Here is a 21,331-nt window from a genome sequence, read left to right as displayed (position 1 = left end):
GGAGCAGCCATTGGCTGCCTGGGTAGATGTGGGCGGAGCTTAATGGTGGTGGGCGGGGCTAGTCGAGTGGGCGGAGCTTAATGGGACACAATGGAGTGGGCGGGGCATGCAAATGAGGGAGCAGTCATTGGCTGTTCATGGTCAAGTGGGCGGAGCTTAGCAACGGGGGTGGGGCTAATTGAGTGGGCGGGGCATTCAAATGAGGGAGCAGCCATTGGCTGCCTGGGTAGATGTGGGCGGAGCTTAATGGTGGTGGGCGGGGCTAAAGGAGGGGGCGGTGCTTAATGGGACACAATGGAGGTTGTGGTATTCAAATGAGTGGCTTCTCATTGGCTGGATTGGCAGAAGTGGGCGGGGCTAAGCTATGGGGGCGGGGCTAGTGGAGTGGGCGGGGCTTAATGGGCATGAGTGGGACCCAATGGAGCTCTATGGGGTTCTATGGGGCACTATGGGGCACACTATGGGGTACAATAGGACTCAATGGGGCTCTATGGGGTTCTATGGGGCACAATGGGGTTATATAGGACCCAGTGGGGCTCTATGGGGTTCTATGGGGCACAATAGGGTTCTATGGGGCACTATGTTGTTCTATTGGGGCACTATGGGGTTCTATGGAGCTCTATGGGGCTCTATGGGGCACTATGGAGCTCTGTGGGGCTCTATGGGGCACTGTGGGGCACAATAGGGTTCTATGGGGCTCTGTGGGGTTCTGTGGGGCACTATGGGGTTCTATGGAGCTCTATGGGGCTCTGTGGGGCACAATGGGGTTCTATGGGGCACTATGGGGTTCTATGGAGCTCTATGGGGCTCTATGGGGCACAATAGGGTTCTATGGGGTTCTATGGGGCACAATAGGGTTCTATGGGGCTCTTTGGGGCACTGTGGGGTTCTATGGGGCTCAATGGGGCACAATGGGGTTCTATGGGGCTCTATGGGGTACAATAGGGTTCTATGGGGTTCTATGGAGCTCTATGGGGTTCTGTGGGGCTCTATGGGGCACTATGGGGTTCTACGGGGCTCTGTGGTGCACTATGGGGTTTTATGGAGCTCTATGGGGCACTATGGGGGTCTATGGGGTTGTATTGAGGCTCTATGGGGTATATATGGGGCTCTATGGGGTTCTATGGGGTCTCTATGGGGTCTATGGGATCTCTATGGGGTCTCTATGGGGCTCTGTGGGGTCTGTGGGGCTCTATGAGGGTTCTATGGTGCTCTGTGGGGTTCTGTGGGGCACTATGGGGTTCTATGGAGCTCTATGGGGCTCTATGGGGCACAATGGAGTTCTATGGTGTTCTATGGGGCACAGTAGGGTTCTATGGGGCACAGTGGGGTTCTATGGAGCTCTATGGGGCACAATGGGGTTCTATGGGGCACTATGGGTTTCTATGGGGCTCTATGGGGCACAGTAGGGTTCTATGGGGCTCTATGGGGTTCTATGGAGCTCTATGGGGCTCTATGGGGCACAGTAGGGTTCTATGGGGCTCTGTGGGGTTCTGTGGGGCACTATGGGGTTCTATGGGGCTCTGTGGGGCACTATGGATCTCTATGGGGCTCTATGGGGCACAATAGGGTTCTATGGGGTTCTATGGGGCACAATAGGGTTCTATGGGGCTTTATGGGGCACAGTGGGGTTCTATGGGGCTCTATGGGGCTCTATGGGGCACTATGGGCTCTATGGGGCACAATGGGGTTCTATGGGGCTCTATGGGGCACAATAGGGTTCTATGGGGCTCTATGGGGCACTGTGGGGTTCTATGGGGCTCAATGGGGCACAATGGGGTTCTATGGAGCTCTATGGGGCACAGTGGGGTTCTATGGGACACTATGGGCTCTATGGGGCACAATGGGGTTCTATGGGGCTCTATGGGGTACAGTAGGGTTCTATGGGGTTCTATGGAGCTCTATGGGGTTCTATGGGGCTCTATGGGGCACAATTGTGTTCTATGGGGTTCTATGAGGCACTATGGGGTTCTATGGGGCTCTGTGGGGCACTGTGGGGTTCTATGGGGCTCAATGGGGCACAATGGGGTTCTATGGAGCTCTATGGGGCACAGTGGGGTTCTATGGGACACTATGGGCTCTATGGGGCACAATGGGGTTCTATGGGGCTCTATGGGGTACAATAGGTTTCTATGGAACCCTATGGGGCACTATGGGGTTCTATGGAGCTCTATGGGGTTCTATGGGGCTCTATGGGGCACAATAGGGTTCTATGGGGCTCTGTGGAGTTCTGTGGGGCACTATGGGGTTCTATGGAGCTCTATGGGGCACAATGGGGTTCTATGGGGCACTATGAGGTTCTATGGGGCTCTATGGGGCACAATGGAGTTCTGTGGAGCTCTATGGGGCACAATAGGGTTCTATGGGGCTCTATGGGGCACTGTGGGGTTCTATGGGGCTCAATGGGGCACAATGGGGTTCTATGGAGCTCTATGGGGCACAATGGGGTTCTATGGGGCTCAATAGGTTTCTATGGGGTTCTATGGGGCACTATGGGGTTCTATGGGGCTCTATGGGGCACTATGGGGTTCTATGGGGCACTATGGGGTTCTATGGGGCTCTATGGGGCACTATGGGGTTCTATGGGGCACTATGGGGTTCTATGGGGCACTATGGGGTTCTATGGGGTTCTAATTAGGCTCCGCCCCCTCCCCTATTTGTTCCTATAGGGCCGTATTGGAAGGGGCCGAGAGCCATAAGAATGTGGGGCAGGAGGGGAACCGGCTGCTGCGGCTCTACTATGGGAACAGGGTACGTGTGGGGCTGGGGATATGGGGCAGCTATGGGGCAGGAAAGGGCAGATATGGGGCTGGAGGGGAGATATGGGGGGGTGTGGGGCAGCTATGGGGCAGGAGAGGGCAGATATGGGGTTAGGGGGCAGATATGGGGCAGATATGGGGCAGGGGAGGGCAGATATGGGGTTAGGGGGCAGATATGGGGCAGGGTAGGGCAGATATGGGGCTGGAAAGGGCAGATATGGGGCTGGAGGGGTGGTATGGGGGGGTGTGGGGCAGCTATGGGGCAGGAGAGGGCAGATATGGGGCTGGAAAGGGCAGATATGGGGCTGGGGAGGGCAGATATGGGGCTGGAGGAGGGGGAATGGGGGGATGAGGCAGTTATGGGGCAGGAGAGGGCAGATATGGGGCTGGAAAGGGCAGATATGGGGCAGCTATGGGGCTAGGGAGGGCAGATATGGGGTTAGGGGGCAGATATGGGGCAGGAGAGGGCAGATATGGGGTTAGGGGGCAGTTATGGGGCAGGAGAGGGCAGATATGGGGCTGGAAAGGGCAGATATGGGGCTGGAGAGGGCAGATATGGGGTTAGGGGGCAGATATGGGGCAGCTATGGGGCAGCTATGGGGCTGGGGAGGGCAGCTATGGGGCTGGAGAAGGTGGATATGGGGTTAGGGGGCAGCTATGGGGCAGGAGAGGACAGATATGGGGCTGGAGGGGGGGGAATGGGGGGGTGAGGCAGTTATGGGGCAGGAGAGGGCAGATATGGGGTGAGGGGGGCAGATATGGGGCAGATATGGGGCAGATATGGGGCTGGGGAGGGCAGATATGGGGTGGGGGGTAGATATGGGGCAGGAAAGGGCAGATATGGGGTTAGGGGGCAGATATGGGGCAGGGTGGGTCAGTTATGGGGCAGGAGAGGGCAGATATGGGGTAGGTGAGGTACATGTGGGGCTGGGGATGGGGGGCAAATGTGGGGCTGGGGAGGGCAGGTATGGAGTTAGGGGGCAGATATGGGGCAGGAGAGGGCAGATATGGGGCAGGAGAGGGCAGATATGGGGTTAGGGGGCAGATATGGGGCAGGAGAGGGCAGATATGGGGCTGGAAAGGGCAGATATGGGGCTGGAGGGGGGTGTGGGGGGGTGTGGGGCAGCTATGGGGCAGGAGAGGGCAGATATGGGGTTAGGGGGCAGTTATGGGGCTGGAAAGGGCAGATATGGGGCTGGAGGGGGGGTATGGGGGGGTGTGGGGCAGCTATGGGGCAGGAGAGGGCAGATATGGGGTTAGGGAGCAGTTATGGGGCAGGAGAGGGCAGATATGGGGCTGGAGAGAGCAGATATGGGGTTAGGGGGCAGATATGGGGCAGGAGAGGGCAGATATGGGGTTAGGGGTCAGATATGGGGCAGGAGAGGGAAGATATGGGGCAGGAGAGGGCAGATATGGGGTTAGGGGGCAGATATGGGGTTAGGGGTCAGATATGGGGCAGGAGAGGGAAGATATGGGGCTGGAGGGGGGGGTATGGGGCTGGAGGGGGGGGTATGGGGGGGTGTGGGGCAGCTATGGGGCAGGAGAGGGCAGATATGGGGTTAGGGGGTAGATATGGGGCTGGGGAGGGCAGGTATGGAGTTAGGGGCCTGATATGGGGCAGGAGAGGGCAGATATGGGGTTAGGGGGCAGTTATGGGGCAGAAAAGGGGGCAGGAGGGGGGGGATGGGAGGGTGTGGGGCAATTATGGGGCAGGAGAGGGGCGATGGGGGATGTAGGGCAGCTATGGGGCAGGACAGGGCAGATATGGGGCTGGAGGGGGGGTATGGGGGGGCGTGGGGCAGCTATGGGGCAGGGGAGGGCAGATATGGGGTTAGGGGGCAATTATGGGGCAGAAGAAATGGTTATGGGGCTGGGTAGGGCAGTTATGGGGCTGGAAAGGGCAGATATAGGGCAGCTATGGGGCAGCTATGGGGCTAGGGAGGGCAGATATGGGGTTAGGGGGCAGATATGGGGCAGGAGAGGGCAGATATGGGGCTGGAAAGGGCAGATATGGGGCTGGAGGGGGGGTGTGGGGGGGTGTGGGGCAGCTATGGGGCAGGAGAGGGCAGATATGGGGTTAGGGGGCAGTTATGGGGCAGAAGAAATGGTTATGGGGCTGGGTAGGGCAGTTATGGGGCTGGAAAGGGCAGATATGGGGCAGCTATGGGGCAGATATGGGGCTGGAGAGGGCAGATATGGGGCTGGGGAGGGCAGATATGGGGTGGGGGGTAGATATAGGGCTAGGAAAGGGCAGATATGGAGTTAGGGGGCAGATATGGGGCAGGGTGGGTCAGTTATGGGGCAGGAGAGGGCAGCTATGGGGTAGGTGAGGTACATGTGGGGCTGGGGATGGGGGGCAAATGTGGGGCTGGGGAGGGCAGGTATGGGGCTGGAGAGGGAAGATATGGGTCAGGAGAAATGGTTATGGGGCAGGGTAGGGCAGATATGGGGCAGGAGAGGGCAGATATGGGGTTAGGGGGCAGCTATGGGGCTGGGGAGGGCAGATATGGGGCTGGAGGGGGCAGATATGGGGTTAGGGGGCAGCTATGGGGCTGGGGAGGGCAGCTATGGGGTGAGGGGGGCAGATATGGGGCAGGAGAGGGCAGATATGGGGCTGGAGGGGGGGCATGGGGGGGTGTGGGGCAGCTATGGGGCAGGAGAGGGCAGATATGGGGCTGGAAAGGGCAGATATGGGGCTGGGGGGGCAGATATGGGGCAGGGGGCAGATATGGGGCAGGAGAGGGCAGATATGGGGTGGGGGGGCAGATATGGGGTTGGAGAGGGCAGATATGGGGTTAGGGGGCAGTTATGGGGCAGAAAAGGGGGCAGGAGGGGGGGGATGGGAGGGTGTGGGGCAGCTATGGGGCAGGAGAGGGGGGAAGGGGGGGATGTGGGGCAGCTATGGGGCAGGAGAGGGCAGATATGGGGTGGGGGGGCAGTTATGGGGCTGGAGAAGGTGGATATGGGGTTAGGGGGCAGTTATGGGGCAGGAGAGGGCAGATATGGGGCTGGAGGGGGGGGTATGGGGCTGGAGGGGGGGGCATGGGGGGGTGTGGGGCAGCTATGGGGCAGGAGAGGGCAGATATGGGGCTGGAAAGGGCAGATATGGGGTTAGGGGGGCAGCTATGGGGCTGGAGAAGGTGGATATGGGGTTAGGGGGGCAGTTATGGGGCAGGAGAGGGCAGATATGGGGTGAGGGGCAGTTATGGGGCAGGAGAGGGCAGCTATGGGGCAGGAGAGGGCAGATATGGGGCAGGAGAGGGCAGATATGGGGCAGGAGAGGGCAGATATGGGGTTAGGGAGCAGTTATGGGGCAGGAGAGGGCAGATATGGGGCTGGAGAAGGCAGATATGGGGTTATGGGGCAGATATGGGGTGAGGGGGGCAGATATGGGGCAGGAGAGGGCAGATATGGGGCTGGAGGGGGGGCATGGGGGGGTGTGGGGCAGCTATGGGGCAGGAGAGGGCAGATATGGGGCTGGAAAGGGCAGATATGGGGCTGGGGGGGCAGATATGGGGCAGGGGGCAGATATGGGGCAGGAGAGGGCAGATATGGGGTGGGGGGGCAGATATGGGGTTGGAGAGGGCAGATATGGGGTTAGGGGGCAGTTATGGGGCAGAAAAGGGGGCAGGAGGGGGGGGATGGGAGGGTGTGGGGCAGCTATGGGGCAGGAGAGGGGGGAAGGGGGGGATGTGGGGCAGCTATGGGGCAGGAGAGGGCAGATATGGGGTGGGGGGGCAGTTATGGGGCTGGAGAAGGTGGATATGGGGTTAGGGGGCAGTTATGGGGCAGGAGAGGGCAGATATGGGGCTGGAGGGGGGGGTATGGGGCTGGAGGGGGGGGCATGGGGGGGTGTGGGGCAGCTATGGGGCAGGAGAGGGCAGATATGGGGCTGGAAAGGGCAGATATGGGGTTAGGGGGGCAGCTATGGGGCTGGAGAAGGTGGATATGGGGTTAGGGGGGCAGTTATGGGGCAGGAGAGGGCAGATATGGGGTGAGGGGCAGTTATGGGGCAGGAGAGGGCAGCTATGGGGCAGGAGAGGGCAGATATGGGGCAGGAGAGGGCAGATATGGGGCAGGAGAGGGCAGATATGGGGTTAGGGAGCAGTTATGGGGCAGGAGAGGGCAGATATGGGGCTGGAGAAGGCAGATATGGGGTTATGGGGCAGATATGGGGCAGGAAAGGGCAGATATGGGGTTAGGGGGCAGATATGGGGCAGGGTGGGTCAGTTATGGGGCAGGAGAGGGCAGATATGGGGTAGGTGAGGTACATATGGGGCAGGGTGGGGCAGATATGGGGCTGGAGAGGGCAGGTATGGGGTTAGGGGGCAGATATGGGGCAGGAGAGGGCAGATATGGGGCTGAGGGGGCAGATATGGGGCAGGAGAGGGCAGATATGGGGCTGAGGGGGCAGATATGGGGTTAGGGAGCAGTTATGGGGCAGAAGGAATGGTTATGGGGCAGGGGAGGGCAGATATGGGGCTGGGGAGGCAGATATGGGGCAGGAGAGGTACATATGGGGCAGAAGGAATGGTTATGGGGCAGGAGAGGGCAGATATGGGGCTGGAGGGGGGGGATGGGGCTAGGGGGCAGCTATGGGGCAGGAGAGGGCAGCTATGGGGCAGAAAAGGGCAGCTATGGGGCAGGGGAGGGCAGATATGGGGTTAGGGGGCAGTTATGGGGCAGGAGAGGGCAGATATGGGGCTGGAGAGGGTAGATATGGGGTTAGGGGGCAGATATGGGGTTAGGGGGCAGATATGGGGCAGGTGAGGGCAGATATGGGGCAGGAGAGGGAAGATATGGGGCTGGAGGGGGGGGTATGGGGGGGTGTGGGGCAGCTATGGGGCAGGAGAGGGCAGATATGGGGTTAGGGGGCAGTTATGGGGTGAGGGTGGCAGCTATGGGGCAGCTATGGGGCAGAAAAGGGCAGCTATGGGGCAGGGGAGGGCAGATATGGGGTTAGGGGGTAGATATGGGGCAGGAGAGGGCAGATATGAGGCTGGGAGGGCAGATATGGGGCTGGAAAGGGCAGCTAGGGGGCAGGAGAGGGCAGATATGGGGTTAGGGGTCAGATATGGGGCAGGAGAGGGCAGATATGGGGCAGGAGAGGGAAGATATGGGGCTGGAGGGGGGGGTGTGGGGGGCTGTGGGGCAGCTATGGGGCAGGAGAGGGCAGATATGGGGCTGGAAAGGGCAGATATGGGGTGAGGGGGGCAGCTATGGGGCTGGAGAAGGTGGATATGGGGTTAGGGGGCAGTTATGGGGCAGGAGAGGGCAGATATGGGGCTGGACATGGCAGATGTGGGGCTGGGGAGGGCAGATATGGGGTTAGGGGGCAGCTATGGGGCTGGGGAGGGCAGCTATGGGGCAGGAGAGGGCAGATATGGGGCTGGAGGGGGGGTATGGGGGGGTGTGGGGCAGCTATGGGGCAGGAGAGGGCAGATATGGGGTGAGGGGGGCAGTTATGGGGCAGGAGAGGGCAGATATGGGGCTGGACATGGCAGATGTGGGGCTGGGGAGGGCAGATATGGGGTGAGGGGGGCAGATATGGGGTGAGGGTGGCAGCTATGGGGCAGCTATGGGGCAGCTATGGGGCTGGGGAGGGCAGCTATGGGGCAGGAGAGGGCAGATATGGGGTGAGGGGGCAGTTATGGGGCAGGAGAGGGCAGATATGGGGCTGGAGAGGGCAGATATGGGGTTAGGGGGCAGATATGGGGTTAGGGGGCAGATATGGGGCAGGAGAGGGCAGATATGGGGTGAGGGGGGCAGATATGGGGTGAGGGGGGCAGATGTGGGGCAGCTATGGGGCAGGAAAGGGCAGATATGGGGCAGCTATGGGGCAGCTATGGGGCTAGGGAGGGCAGATATGGGGTTAGGGGGCAGATATGGGGCAGGAGAGGGCAGATATGGGGCTGGAAAGGGCAGATATGGAGTTGGGGGGCAGATATGGGGTTAGGGGGCAGTTATGGGGCTGGGGAGGGCAGCTATGGGGCAGGAGAGGGCAGATATGGGGTTAGGGGGCAGATATGGGGTTAGGGGGCAGTTATGGGGTTAGGGGGCAGTTATGGGGCAGGAGAGGGCAGCTATGGGGCAGGAGAGGGAAGATATGGGGTTAGGGGGCAGATATGGGGTTAGGGGGCAGTTATGGGGCAGGAGAGGGCAGCTATGGGGCAGGAGAGGGAAGATATGGGGCTGGAGGGGGGGGAATGGGGGGATGAGGCAGTTATGGGGCAGGAGAGGGCAGATATGGGGTTAGGGGGCAGATATGGGGCTGGGGAGGGCAGATATGGGGCTGGAGGGGGCAGATATGGGGTTAGGGGGCAGATATGGGGCAGGAGAGGGCAGATATGGAGTTAGGGGCCTGATATGGGGCAGGAGAGGGCAGATATGGGGTTAGGGGGCAGTTATGGGGCAGAAAAGGGGGCAGGAGGGGGGGATGGGAGGGTGTGGGGCAGCTATGGGGCAGGAGAGGGGGGATGGGGGATGTGGGGCAGCTATGGGGCAGGACAGGGCAGATATGGGGCTGGAGGGGGGAATGGGAGGGTGAGGCAGTTATGGGGCAGGAGAGGGCACATATGGGGTGAGGGGGGCAGATATGGGGCAGCTATGGGGCAGCTATGGGGCAGAAAAGGGCAGCTATGGGGCAGGGGAGGGCAGATATGGGTTTAGGGGGCAGATATGGGGCAGGAGAGGGCAGATATGAGGCTGGAAAGGGCAGATATGGGGCTGGAGGGGGGGTATGGGGGGGTGTGGGGCAGCTATGGGGCAGGAGAGGGCAGATATGGGGCAGGAGAGGGCAGATATGGGGTTAGGGAGCAGTTATGGGGCAGGAGAGGGCAGATATGGGGCTGGAAAGGGCAGATATGGGGCTGGGGAGGGCAGATATGGGGTTAGGGGGGCAGCTATGGGGTGAGGGGGGCAGATATGGGGCAGCTATGGGGCAGAAAAGGGCAGCTATGGGGCAGGAGAGGGCAGATATGGGGCAGGAGAGGGCAGATATGGGGTTAGGGAGCAGTTATGGGGCAGGAGAGGGCAGATATGGGGCTGGAAAGGGCAGATATGGGGCTGGGGAGGGCAGATATGGGGTTAGGGGGGCAGCTATGGGGTGAGGGGGGCAGATATGGGGCAGCTATGGGGCAGAAAAGGGCAGCTATGGGGCAGGGGAGGGCAGATATGGGGTTAGGGGGCAGATATGGGGCTGGAAAGGGCAGATGTGGGGCTGGAGGGGGGGTGTGGGGGGGTGTGGGGCAGCTATGGGGCAGGAGAGGGCAGATATGGGGTGAGGGGGGCAGATATGGGGCAGATATGGGGCAGCTATGGGGCAGGGGAGGGCAGATATGGGGCAGGAGAGGGCAGATATGGGGCTGGAGGAGGGGGAATGGGAGGGTGAGGCAGTTATGGGGCAGGAGAGGGCAGATATGGGGTGAGGGGGGCAGATATGGGGCAGCTATGGGGCAGGGGAGGGCAGATATGGGGTTAGGGGGCAGATATGGGGCAGATATGGGGCAGCTATGGGGCAGGGGAGGGCAGATATGGGGCTGGAGGGGGGGGAATGGGAGGGTGACGCTGTTATGGGGCAGGAGAGGGCAGATATGGGGCTGGAAAGGGCAGATATGGGGCTGGGGAGGGCAGATATGGGGTTAGGGGGCAGATATGGGGCAGGAGAGGGCAGATGTGGGGCTGGGAGGGCAGATATGGGGTTAGGGGGGCAGATATGGGGTGAGGGGGGCAGATATGGGGCAGCTATGGGGCAGGAAAGGGCAGGTATGGGGCTGGGGAGGGCAGATATGGGGTTAGGGGGACATATATGGGGCAGGAGAGGGCAGATATGGGGCTGGAGAGGGCAGATATGGGGTTAGGGGGCAGATATGGGGCAGGAGAGGGCAGATGTGGGGCTGGGAGGGCAGATATGGGGTGAGGGGGGCAGATATGGGGTGAGGGTGGCAGATATGGGGCAGCTATGGGGCAGCTATGGGGCAGAAAAGGGCAGCTATGGGGCAGGAGAGGGCAGATATGGGGTTAGGGGGCAGATATGGGACAGGTGAGGGCAGCTATGGGGCTGGAAAGGGCAGATATGGGGCAGGGGAGGGCAGATATGGGGTTAGGGGGGCAGCTATAGGGCAGGAGAGGGCAGATATGGGGCTGGAAAGGGCAGATATGGTGCTGGAGGGGGGGTATGGGGGGGTGTGGGGCAGCTATGGGGCAGGAGAGGGCAGATATGGGGCAGGAGAGGGCAGATATGGGGCAGGAGAGGGCAGATATGGGGTGAGGGGGGCAGTTATGGGGCTGGAGAAGGTGGATATGGGGTTAGGGGGCAGTTATGGGGCTGGAGAGGGCAGATATGGGGTTAGGGGGCAGTTATGGGGCTGGGGAGGGCAGCTATGGGGTGAGGGGGGCAGATATGGGGCAGCTATGGGGCAGGAAAGGGCAGGTATGGGGCTGGGGAGGGCAGATATGGGGTTAGGGGGCAGATATGGGGTGGGGGGTAGATATGGGGCAGGAAAGGGCAGATATGGGGTTAGGGGGCAGTTATGGGGCAGGGTGGGTCAGTTATGGGGCAGGAGAGGGCAGATATGGGGTAGGTGAGGTACATATGGGGCAGGGTCGGGCAGATATGGGGCTGGAGAGGGCAGGTATGGGGTTAGGGGGCAGATATGGGGCAGGAGAGGGCAGATATGGGGCTGAGGGGGCAGATGTGGGGTTAGGGAGCAGTTATGGGGCAGAAGGAATGGTTATGGGGCAGGGGAGGGCAGATATGGGGCTGGGGAGGCAGATATGGGGCAGGAGAGGTACATATGGGGCAGAAGGAATGGTTATGGGGCAGGAGAGGGCAGATATGGGGCTGGAGGGGGGGGATGGGGCTAGGGGGCAGCTATGGGGCAGGAGAGGGCAGCTATGGGGCAGAAAAGGGCAGCTATGGGGCAGGGGAGGGCAGATATGGGGTTAGGGGGCAGATATGGGGCTGGAAAGGGCAGATATGGGGCTGGAGGGGGGGTGTGGGGGGGTGTGGGGCAGCTATGGGGCAGGAGAGGGCAGATATGGGGTTAGGGGGCAGATATGGGGCTGGGGAGGGCAGATATGGGGCTGGAGGGGGCAGATATGGGGTTAGGGGGCAGCTATGGGGCTGGGGAGGGCAGCTATGGGGTGAGGGGGGCAGATATGGGGCAGGAGAGGGCAGATATGGGGTGAGGGGGGCAGATATGGGGTGAGGGTGGCAGCTATGGGGCAGCTATGGGGCAGCTATGGGGTTAGGGGGCAGATATGGGTCAGGGTGGGTCAGTTATGGGGCTGGAAAGGGCAGATATGGGGCAGGAGAGGGCAGATATGGGGCTGGAGGGGGGGAGGGGGGGATGTGGGGCAGCTATGGGGCAGGAGAGGGCAGATATGGGGTTAGGGGGCAGTTATGGGGCAGGAGAGGGCAGATATGGGGCTGGAGAAGGCAGATATGGGGTTAGGGGGCAGCTATGGGGCTGGGGAGGGCAGCTATGGGGTGAGGGGGGCAGATATGGGGTGAGGGGGGCAGATATGGGGCAGCTATGGGGCAGCTATGGGGCAGAAAAGGGCAGGTATGGGGCTGGGGAGGGCAGATATGGGGTTAGGGGGGCAGATATGGGGCTGGAGATGGCAGATATGGGGCTGGGGGGGCAGATATGGGTTAGGGGGCAGATATGGGGCAGCTATGGGGCTGGGGAGGGCAGATATGGGGCTGGAGGGGGGGGTATGGGGCTGGAGGGGGGGGTATGGGGGGGTGTGGGGCAGCTATGGGGCAGGAGAGGGCAGATATGGGGCTGGAGAGGGCAGATATGGGGTTAGGGGGGCAGTTATGGGGCTGGAGAAGGTGGATATGGGGTTAGGGGGCAGTTATGGGGCAGGAGAGGGCAGATATGGGGTGAGGGGCAGTTATGGGGCAGGAGAGGGCAGATATGGGGCTGGACATGGCAGATGTGGGGCTGGGGAGGGCAGATATGGGGTTAGGGGGCAATTATGGGGCAGAAGAAATGGTTATGGGGCTGGGTAGGGCAGTTATGGGGCAGGAGAGGGCAGATGTGGGGTGGGTTGGGGCTGCTATGGGGTAGGAGAGGGCAGATATGTGGTGGATTGGGGCTGCTATGGGGCTGGGGAGGGCAGATATGGGGCTGGAGGGGGGGAAGGGGGGGATGTGGGGCAGCTATGGGGCAGGAGAGGGCAGATATGGGGTGGGGGGGCAGTTATGGGGCTGGAGAAGGTGGATATGGGGTTAGGGGGCAGTTATGGGGCTGGAAAGGGCAGATATGGGGTGAGGGGGGCAGATATGGGGCTGGAGAGGGAAGATATGGGGTTAGGGGGCAGTTATGGGGCTGGAGAGGGCAATTATGGGGCAGGAGAGAGTAGATATGGGGTTAGGGAGCAGATAATGGGGCAGGGGAGGGATATATAGGGCAGAAGGAATGGTTATGGGGCTGGGTAGGGCAGTTATGGGGCTGGATGTTTCAGTTATGGGGCAGCCCCATAGATTTCTCCCCCCTTTTTGCCCCATAGGCGCTGCTGTTCACATTGTGTGCTGCCAACGAGGGATTCTTCTGCTGCCTCTACTTGGAGTATTTCTATGGGGGGCTATGGGGTGAGTGGGGGGCTATGGGGGGCTATGGGGTAATGGGGGGCTATGGGGTGAGTGGGGGGCTATGGGGTAATGGGGGGCTATGGGGTAATGGGGGGCTATGGGGGGCTATGGGGTAATGGGGGGCTATGGGGTGAATGGGGGGCTATGGGGTTATTGGGGGCTATGGGGGGCTATGGGGTAATGGGGGGCTATGGGGTGAATGGGGGGCTATGGGGTGAATGGGGGGCTATGGGGGGCTATGGGACTATTGGGGGCTATGGGGTGAGTGGGGGGCTATGGGGTCAATGGGGGGCTATGGGGCAATAGGGGGCTATGGGGTGAGTGGGGGGCTATGGGGGGCTATGGGGGGCTATGGGGTGAGTGGGGGGCTATGGGGTCAATGGGGGTCTATGGGGTGAGTGGGGGGCTATGGGGTAATGGGGGGCTATGGGGCTATTGGGGGCTATGGGGCTATGGGGGGCTATGGGGCTATTGGGGGCTATGGGGTGAATGGGGTCTATGGGGGGCTATGGGGTTTATGGGGTAATGGGGGGCTATGGGGTGATTGGGGGGCTATGGGGGGCTATGGGGTAATGGGGGGCTATGGGGTGAGTGGGGGGCTATGGGGTCAATGGGGTCTTATGGGGTTTATGGGGTAATGGGGGGCTATGGGGTGAGTGGGGGGCTATGGGGGGCTATGGGGTAATGGGGGGCTATGGGGTGAATGGGGGGTTATGGGGGGCTACGGTGTAATGGGGGGCTATGGGGTGAGTGGGGGGCTATGGGGTTTATGGGGTAATGGGGGGCTATGGGGTGAGTGGGGGGCTATGGGGTAATGGGGGGCTATGGGGTTTATGGGGTAATGGGGGGCTATGGGGTGAGTGGGGGCTATGGGGTCAATGGGGTCTTATGGGGTTTATGGGGTAATGGGGGGCTATGGGGTGAGTGGGGGGCTATGGGGGGCTATGGGGTAATGGGGGGCTATGGGTTGAGTGGGGGGTTATGGGGTCAATGGGGGGCTATGGGGTGAATGGGGGGCTATGGGGCAATAGGGGGCTATGGGGGGCTATGGGGTAATGGGGGGCTATGGGGGGCTATGGGGTAATGGGGGGCTATGGGGTGAGTGGGGGGCTATGGGGGGCTATGGGGTAATGGGGGGCTATGGGGTGAATGGGGGGCTATGGGGTCAATGGGGTCTATGGGGGTCTATGGCGGGTTATGGGGCTCTATGGGGTTCTATGGGGCTGTATAGAGTCTATGGGGGGCTATGGGGTGAGTGGGGGGCTATGGGGTCAATGGGGTCTATGGGGTAATGGGGGGTTATGGGGTAATGGGGGGCTATGGGGTGAATGGGGGGCTATGGGGTAATGGGGGGCTATGGGGTGAATGGGGGGTTATGGGGCTATGGGGGGCTATGGGGTAATGGGGGGCTATGGGGGGCTATGGGGTAATGGGGGGCTATGGGGCTATGGGGGGCTATGGGGTAATGGGGGGCTATGGGGCTATGGGGGGCTATGGGGTAATGGGGGGCTATGGGGTGAGTGGGGGGCTATGGGGTTTATGGGGTAATGGGGGGCTATGGGGTGAATGGGGGGCTATGGGGTAATGGGGGGCTATGGGGTCTATGGGGTCTATGGGGTCAGTGGGGGTCTATAGGGTGAATGGGGTAATGGGGGGTTATGGGGGGCTAGGGGGTAATGGGGGGCTATGGGGCTATTGGGGGCTATGGGGTAATGTGGGGCTATGGGGTGAGTGGGGGGCTATGGGGGGCTATGGGGTAATGGGGGGCTATGGGGTCAATGGTGTCTTATGGGGTTTATGGGGTAATGGGGGGCTATGGGGTTATTGGGGGCTATGGGATAATGGGGGGCTATGGGGTGAATGGGGGGCTATGGGGTTATTGGGGGCTATGGGGGGCTATGGGGTAATGGGGGGCTATGGGGGGCTATGGGGTGAGTGGGGGGCTATGGGGTAATGGGGGGCTATGGGGTAATGGGGGGCTATGAGGTGAGTGGGGGGCTATGGGGTTTATGGAGTAATGGGGGGCTATGGGGGCTATAGGGTAATGGGGGGCTATGGGTGAATGGGGGGCTATGGGGCTATGGGGGGCTATGGGGTCAATGGGGGGCTATGGGGTCAATGGGGGGCTATGGGGTCAATGGGGTCTTATGGGGTTTATGGGGTAATGGGGGGCTATGGGGGGCTATAGGGTAATGGGGGGCTATGGGGCAATAGGGGGCTATGGGGTGAGTGGGGGGCTATGGGGGGCTATGGGGTAATGGGGGGCTATGGGGTAATGGGGGGCTATGGGGTGAGTGGGGGGCTATGGGGTTTATGGGGTAATGGGGGGCTATGGGGGGTTATAGGGTAATGGGGGTCTTATGGGGTTTATGGAGTAATGGGGGGCTATGGGGGCTATAGGGTAATGGGGGGCTATGGGTGAATGGGGGGCTATGGGGCTATGGGGGGCTATGGGGTCAATGGGGGGCTATGGGGTCAATTGGGGGCTATGGGGTCAATGGGGTCTTATGGGGTTTATGGGGTAATGGGGAGCTATGGGGGGTTCTATGGGGCGGTATGGGGTTCTATGGAGCTCTATGGGTCTCTATGGGGTTTATGGGGCTCTATGGGTCTCTATGGGGTTCTATGGGGTCCCTATGGGGTCTATGGGTCTCTATGGGGGTCTATTGGGCTCTATGGGTCGCTATGGGGCTCTATGGGGATCTATGGGGCTCTATGGGGTCTATGGGGCTCTATGGGAATCTATGGGGCTCTATGGGTCTCTATGGGGTCTATGGGGCTCTATGGGTCGCTATGGGGCTCTATGGGTCTCTATGGGGTCTATGGGGCTCTATGGGTCGCTATGGGGCTCTATGGGTCTCTATGGGGTCTATGGGGCTCTATGGGAATCTATGGGTCTCTATGGGGCTCTATGGGGTTCTATGGGACTCTATGGGTCTCTATGGGTCTCTATGGAGTTCTATGGCGTCCCTATGGGGCTCTATGGGTCTCTATGGGGTCTATGGGTCTCTATGGGGTCTATGGGTCTCTATGGGGTCTATGGGGCTCTATGGGTTGCTATGGGGCTCTATGGGACTCTATGGGCTCTATGGGTTTCTATGGGTTTCTATGGGGTTCTATGGGGTCCCTATGGGGCTCTATGGGGCTCTATGGGGTCTATGGGGCTCTATGGGGTCTATGGGGTCTATGGGTCTCTATGGGGCTCTATGGGGCTCTATGGGTCGCTATGGGGCTCTATGGGTCTCTATGGGGGTCTATGGGGTTCTATGTGGGTTCTATGAGCCCCTATACCCTATACCCTTTTTCCCCTTTAACACCTCCCCCACAGCCCTCATTACTATGCGCAAAGCCCTGCTCCCATTGGCTGTTCTGAAGGCGCTGCTCAACGCCCTGCAGCTGATAGAAGCCGCGAAGCGATTGGCCGCCATCGACATAAGGGAACGCAAGGGGCATTAAGCCACGCCCCCTTCATTAAGCCACGCCCCCTTCATTCATTAAGCCACGCCCCCTTCATTAAGTATAATGGGACTCAGTGGACCTATAGGCCACGCCCCCTTCATTAAGCCACGCCCCCTTCATTCATTAAGCCACGCCCCCTTCATTAAGTATAATGGGACTCAGTGGACCTATAGGCCACGCCCCCTTCATTAAGCCACGCCCCCTTCATTCATTAAGCCACGCCCCCTTCATTAAGTATAATGGGACTCAGTGGACCTATAGGCCACGCCCCCTTCATTAAGCCACGCCCCCTTCATTCATTAAGCCACGCCCCCTTCATTAAGTATAATGGGACTCAGTGGACCTATAGGCCACGCCCCCTTCATTAAGCCACGCCCCCACCCTCATCCCATTGGCCGCCATTGACATAATGGAACTCAATGGGCCCATAGGCCACGCCCCCTTCATTAAGCCACGCCCCCTCCATTAAGCCAGGCCCCACCCCATTGGCCGCCATTGACATAATGGAACTCAATGGACCCATAGGCCACGCCCCCCTCATTAAGCCACGCCCCCATAGGCCACGCCCCCTTCATTAAGCCACGCCCCCTTCATTCATTAAGCCACGCCCCCTTCATTAAGTATAATGGGACTCAGTGGACCTATAGGCCACGCCCCCCTCATTAAGCCACGCCCCCATAGGCCACGCCCCCTTCATTAAGCCACGCCCCCCATAGGCCACGCCCCCACCCCATTGGCCGCCATTGACAGAATGGGACTCAATGGACCCATAGGCCACGCCCCCTTCATTAAGCCACGCCCCCTCCATTAAGCCCCGCCCCTTTGTTAGGCCACGCCCCCCATAGGCCACGCCCCCACCCCGTTGGCCGCCATTGACATAATGGAACTCAATGGACCCGTAGGCCACGCCCCCTCCATTAAGCCACGCCCCCTTCATTAAGCCACGCCCCCATTAGGCCACACCCCCACCCCATTGGCCGCCATTGACATAATGGAACCCAATGGACCCATAGGCCACGCCCCCTCCATTAAGCCACGCCCCCTCCATTAGGCCACGCCCACAATAGGCCACGCCCCCCATAGGCCACGCCCCCCATTGGCCGCCATTGACATAGTGGAACTCAATGGACCCACAGGCCACACCCCCTTCATTAAGCCACGCCCCTCCATTAAGCCACGCCCCCTCCATTAAGCCACGCCCACATTAGGCCACGCCCCCACCCCATTGGCTGCCATTGACATAATGGAACTCAATGTACCCATAGGCCACGCCCCCTTCATTAAGCCACGCCCCCCTCATTAAGCCACGCCCCCTCCATTAAGCCACGCCCACATTAGGCCACGCCCCCACCCCATTGGCCGCCATTGACATAATGGAACCCAATGGACCCATATGCCACGCCCCCTTCGTTAAGCCACGCCCCCTTCATTAAGCCACGCCCCCCATAGGCCACGCCCCCACCCCATTGGCCGCCATTGACATAATGGGACTCAATGGGCCCATAGGCCACGCCCCCTTCATTAAGCCACGCCCCCAACCCCACCCCATTGGCCGCCATTGACATAATGGAACCCAATGGACTCATAGGCCACGCCCCCTCCATTAAGCCACGCCCCCTTCATTAAGCCACACCCCCTTCATTAAGCCACGCCCCCCATAGGCCACGCCCCCACCCCATTGGCCACCATTGACAAAATGGAACCCAATGGGCCCATAGGCCACGCCCCCTCCATTAAGCCACGCCCCCTTCATTAAGCCACGCCCCCATAGGCCACGCACCCACCCCATTGGCCGCCATTGACATAATGGAACCCAATGGACCCATAGGCCACGCCTCCTCCATTAAGCCACGCCCCCCATAGGCCACGCCCCCACCCCATTGGCCGCCATTGACATAATGGGACTCAATGGATCCATAGGCCACGCCCCCTCCATTAAGCCACGCCCCCTTCATTAAGCCACGCCCCCCATTGGCCGCCATTGACATAATGGAACTCAATGGACCCATAGGCCACGCCCCCTCCATTAAGCCACGCCCCCTCCATTAAGCCACGCCCCCTCCATTAAGCCACGCCCCCCATAGGCCACGCCCCCACCCCATTGGTTGCCATTGACATAATGGAACTCAATGGACCCGTAGGCCACGCCCCCTTCATTAAGCCACGCCCTATTCATTAAGCCACGCCCCCTCCATTAAGCCACCCCCCCCCCCCCCCCCATAGGCCACGCCCCCACCCCATTGGCCGCCATTGACATAATGGGACTCAATGGACCCATAGGCCACGCCCCCTCCATTAAGCCTCGCCCCCTTCGTTAAGCCACGCCCCCATAGGCCACGCCCCCACCCCATTGGCCGCCATTGACATAATGGGACTCAATGGGCCCATAGGCCACGCCCCCTTCATTAAGCCACGCCCCTCATTAAGCCACGCCCCCTCCATTAGGCCACGCCCCCTTCATCAAGCCACGCCCTCCATAGGCCACGCCCCCTTCATTAAGCCACGCCCCCAACCCCTCCCCATTGGCCGCCATTGACATAATGGAACTCAATGGAGCCATAGGCCATGCCCCTTCGTTAAGCCACGCCCCCATAGGCCGCGCCCCCTTCATTAAGCCACGCCCCTCATTAAGCCACGCCCCCTCCATTAAGCCACGCCCCCCATAAGCCACACACCCCCCCCCCACCACCTCATTGGCCGCCATTGACATAATGGACCTCAATGGACCCATAGGCCACGCCCCCTCCATTAAGCCACGCCCCTTCGTTAAGCCACGCCCCCCATAGGCCACACCCCCACCCCATTGGCCGCCATTGGCATAATGGAATCCAATGGACCCATAGGCCACGCCCCCTTCATTAAGCCACGCCCCCCTTCATTAAGCCACGACCCCATAGACCACGCCCCCTTCATTAAGCCACGCCCCCATAGGCCACGCCCCCACCCCATTGGCCGCCATTGACATAATAGAACCCAATGGAGCCATAGGCCACGCCCCCTTCATTAAGCCACGCCCCCCTCCATTAAGCCACGCCCCCCTTTCATGCCCTGCCCTCTTCCCATTGGTCGCTGCACTCCATAAAGCCCCGCCCACTTTCCTCTCGACCAATCGCAGCCCGCCGGGACCAATCAGGCCACACCCACCGCCCCCGTGGCCACGCCCCATCATGAATAAAAACTGTGGAGGTCACGTGACTCTGGATATAGGGGTCTCTATGGGGTTTCTATGGGGTCTATGGGGTTTCTATGGGGTCTATGGGGTTTCTATGGGGTCTATGGGGTCTATGGGGCTCTATGGGCTCTATGGGGTCTATGGGGTTTCTATGGGGTCTATGGGGTTTCTATGGGGTCTATGGGGTTTCTATGGGGTCTATGGGGTCTATGGGGCTCTATGGGCTCTATGGGGTCTATGGGGTTTCTATGGGGTCTATGGGGCTCTATGGGTTCTTTATGGGGTTTTATGGGGCTCTATGGGGTGTCTATGGGCTCTATGGGGTCTATGGGGTTTCTATGGGGTTCTATGGGGCTCTATGGGGTCTCTATGGGCTCTATGGGGTCTATGGGGTTTCTATGGGGTCTATGGGGTCTATGGGGCTCTATGGGGTCTATGGGGTTTCTATGGGGTCTCTATGGGCTCTATGGGGTCTATGGGGTTTCTATGGGGTCTATGGGGCTCTATGGGGCTCTATGGGGCTCTATGGGTTTTTTATGGGGCTCTATGGGGCTCTATGGGTTTTCTATGGGGTTCTATGGGGTCTATGGGGTTCTATGGGGTCTATGGGGTTTCTATGGGGTCTATGGGGTTTTATGGGGCTCTATGGAGTCTATGGGGTCTATGGGGACTCTATGGGGTTTCTATGGGGTCTATGGGGTTTCTATGGGGCTCTATGGGGCTCTATGGGGTCTATGGGGCTCTATGGGGTCTATGGGGTTTCTATGGGGTTTCTATGGGGCTCTATGGGGCTCTATGGGGCTCTATGGGTTTTCTATGGGGTTCTATGGGGCTCTATGGGGATCTATGGGGGTCTATGGGGCTCTATGGGGTTTCTATGGGCTCTATGGGGCTCTATGGGGTCTATGGGGCTCTATGGGTTCTTTATGGGGCTCTATGGGGCTCTATGGGTTTTCTATGGGGTTCTATGGGGTCTATGGGGTTTCTATGGGGTCTATGGGGTTTTATGGGGCTCTATGGAGTCTATGGGGTCTATGGGGACTCTATGGGGTTTCTATGGGGTCTATGGGGTTTCTATGGGGCTCTATGGGGCTCTATGGGGTCTATGGGGCTCTATGGGGTCTATGGGGTTTCTATGGGGTCTATGGGGGTCTATGGGGTCTATGGGGTTTCTATGGGCACTATGGGGTCTATGGGGTCTATGGGGGTTTATGGGGCAGCTATGGGGTCTATTGGGCTTTATGGGCACTATGGGGTCCATGGGGTTCTATGGGGTCTATGGGGTTCTATGGGGCCTATGAGGTCTATGGGGTTTCTATGGGTTCTCTATGGGGTCTATGG

The 21,331-nt window shown here is 60.1% G+C and overlaps 1 protein-coding gene across 1 annotated transcript in view; it reads left to right on the top strand.

Annotated features, from left to right (window-relative positions):
- Positions 1 to 20,013, top strand: part of CDIPT (CDP-diacylglycerol--inositol 3-phosphatidyltransferase) — a 33,855-nt gene extending 13,842 nt beyond the window's left edge. The window contains exons 4-7 of the mRNA XM_085518245.1: positions 2,670 to 2,751; positions 13,278 to 13,359; positions 16,688 to 18,829; positions 19,299 to 20,013. Of these exons, the coding sequence (XP_085374371.1) occupies positions 2,670 to 2,751; positions 13,278 to 13,359; positions 16,688 to 16,815 (292 nt within the window). The 3' untranslated portion in view covers positions 16,816 to 18,829; positions 19,299 to 20,013. The remainder of the gene's footprint in view (positions 1 to 2,669; positions 2,752 to 13,277; positions 13,360 to 16,687; positions 18,830 to 19,298) is intronic.
- Positions 20,014 to 21,331: the final 1,318 nt, after the last annotated feature.

Source organism: Coturnix japonica, chromosome 17 (assembly GCF_054131305.1).
Source record: "Coturnix japonica strain WE chromosome 17, WE-NBRP24, whole genome shotgun sequence".
Classification (NCBI taxonomy): domain Eukaryota; kingdom Metazoa; phylum Chordata; class Aves; order Galliformes; family Phasianidae; genus Coturnix; species Coturnix japonica.
The sequence above is the reverse complement of the archived record's forward strand: the minus strand, read 5'-3'. Positions and strand labels throughout refer to the sequence as shown.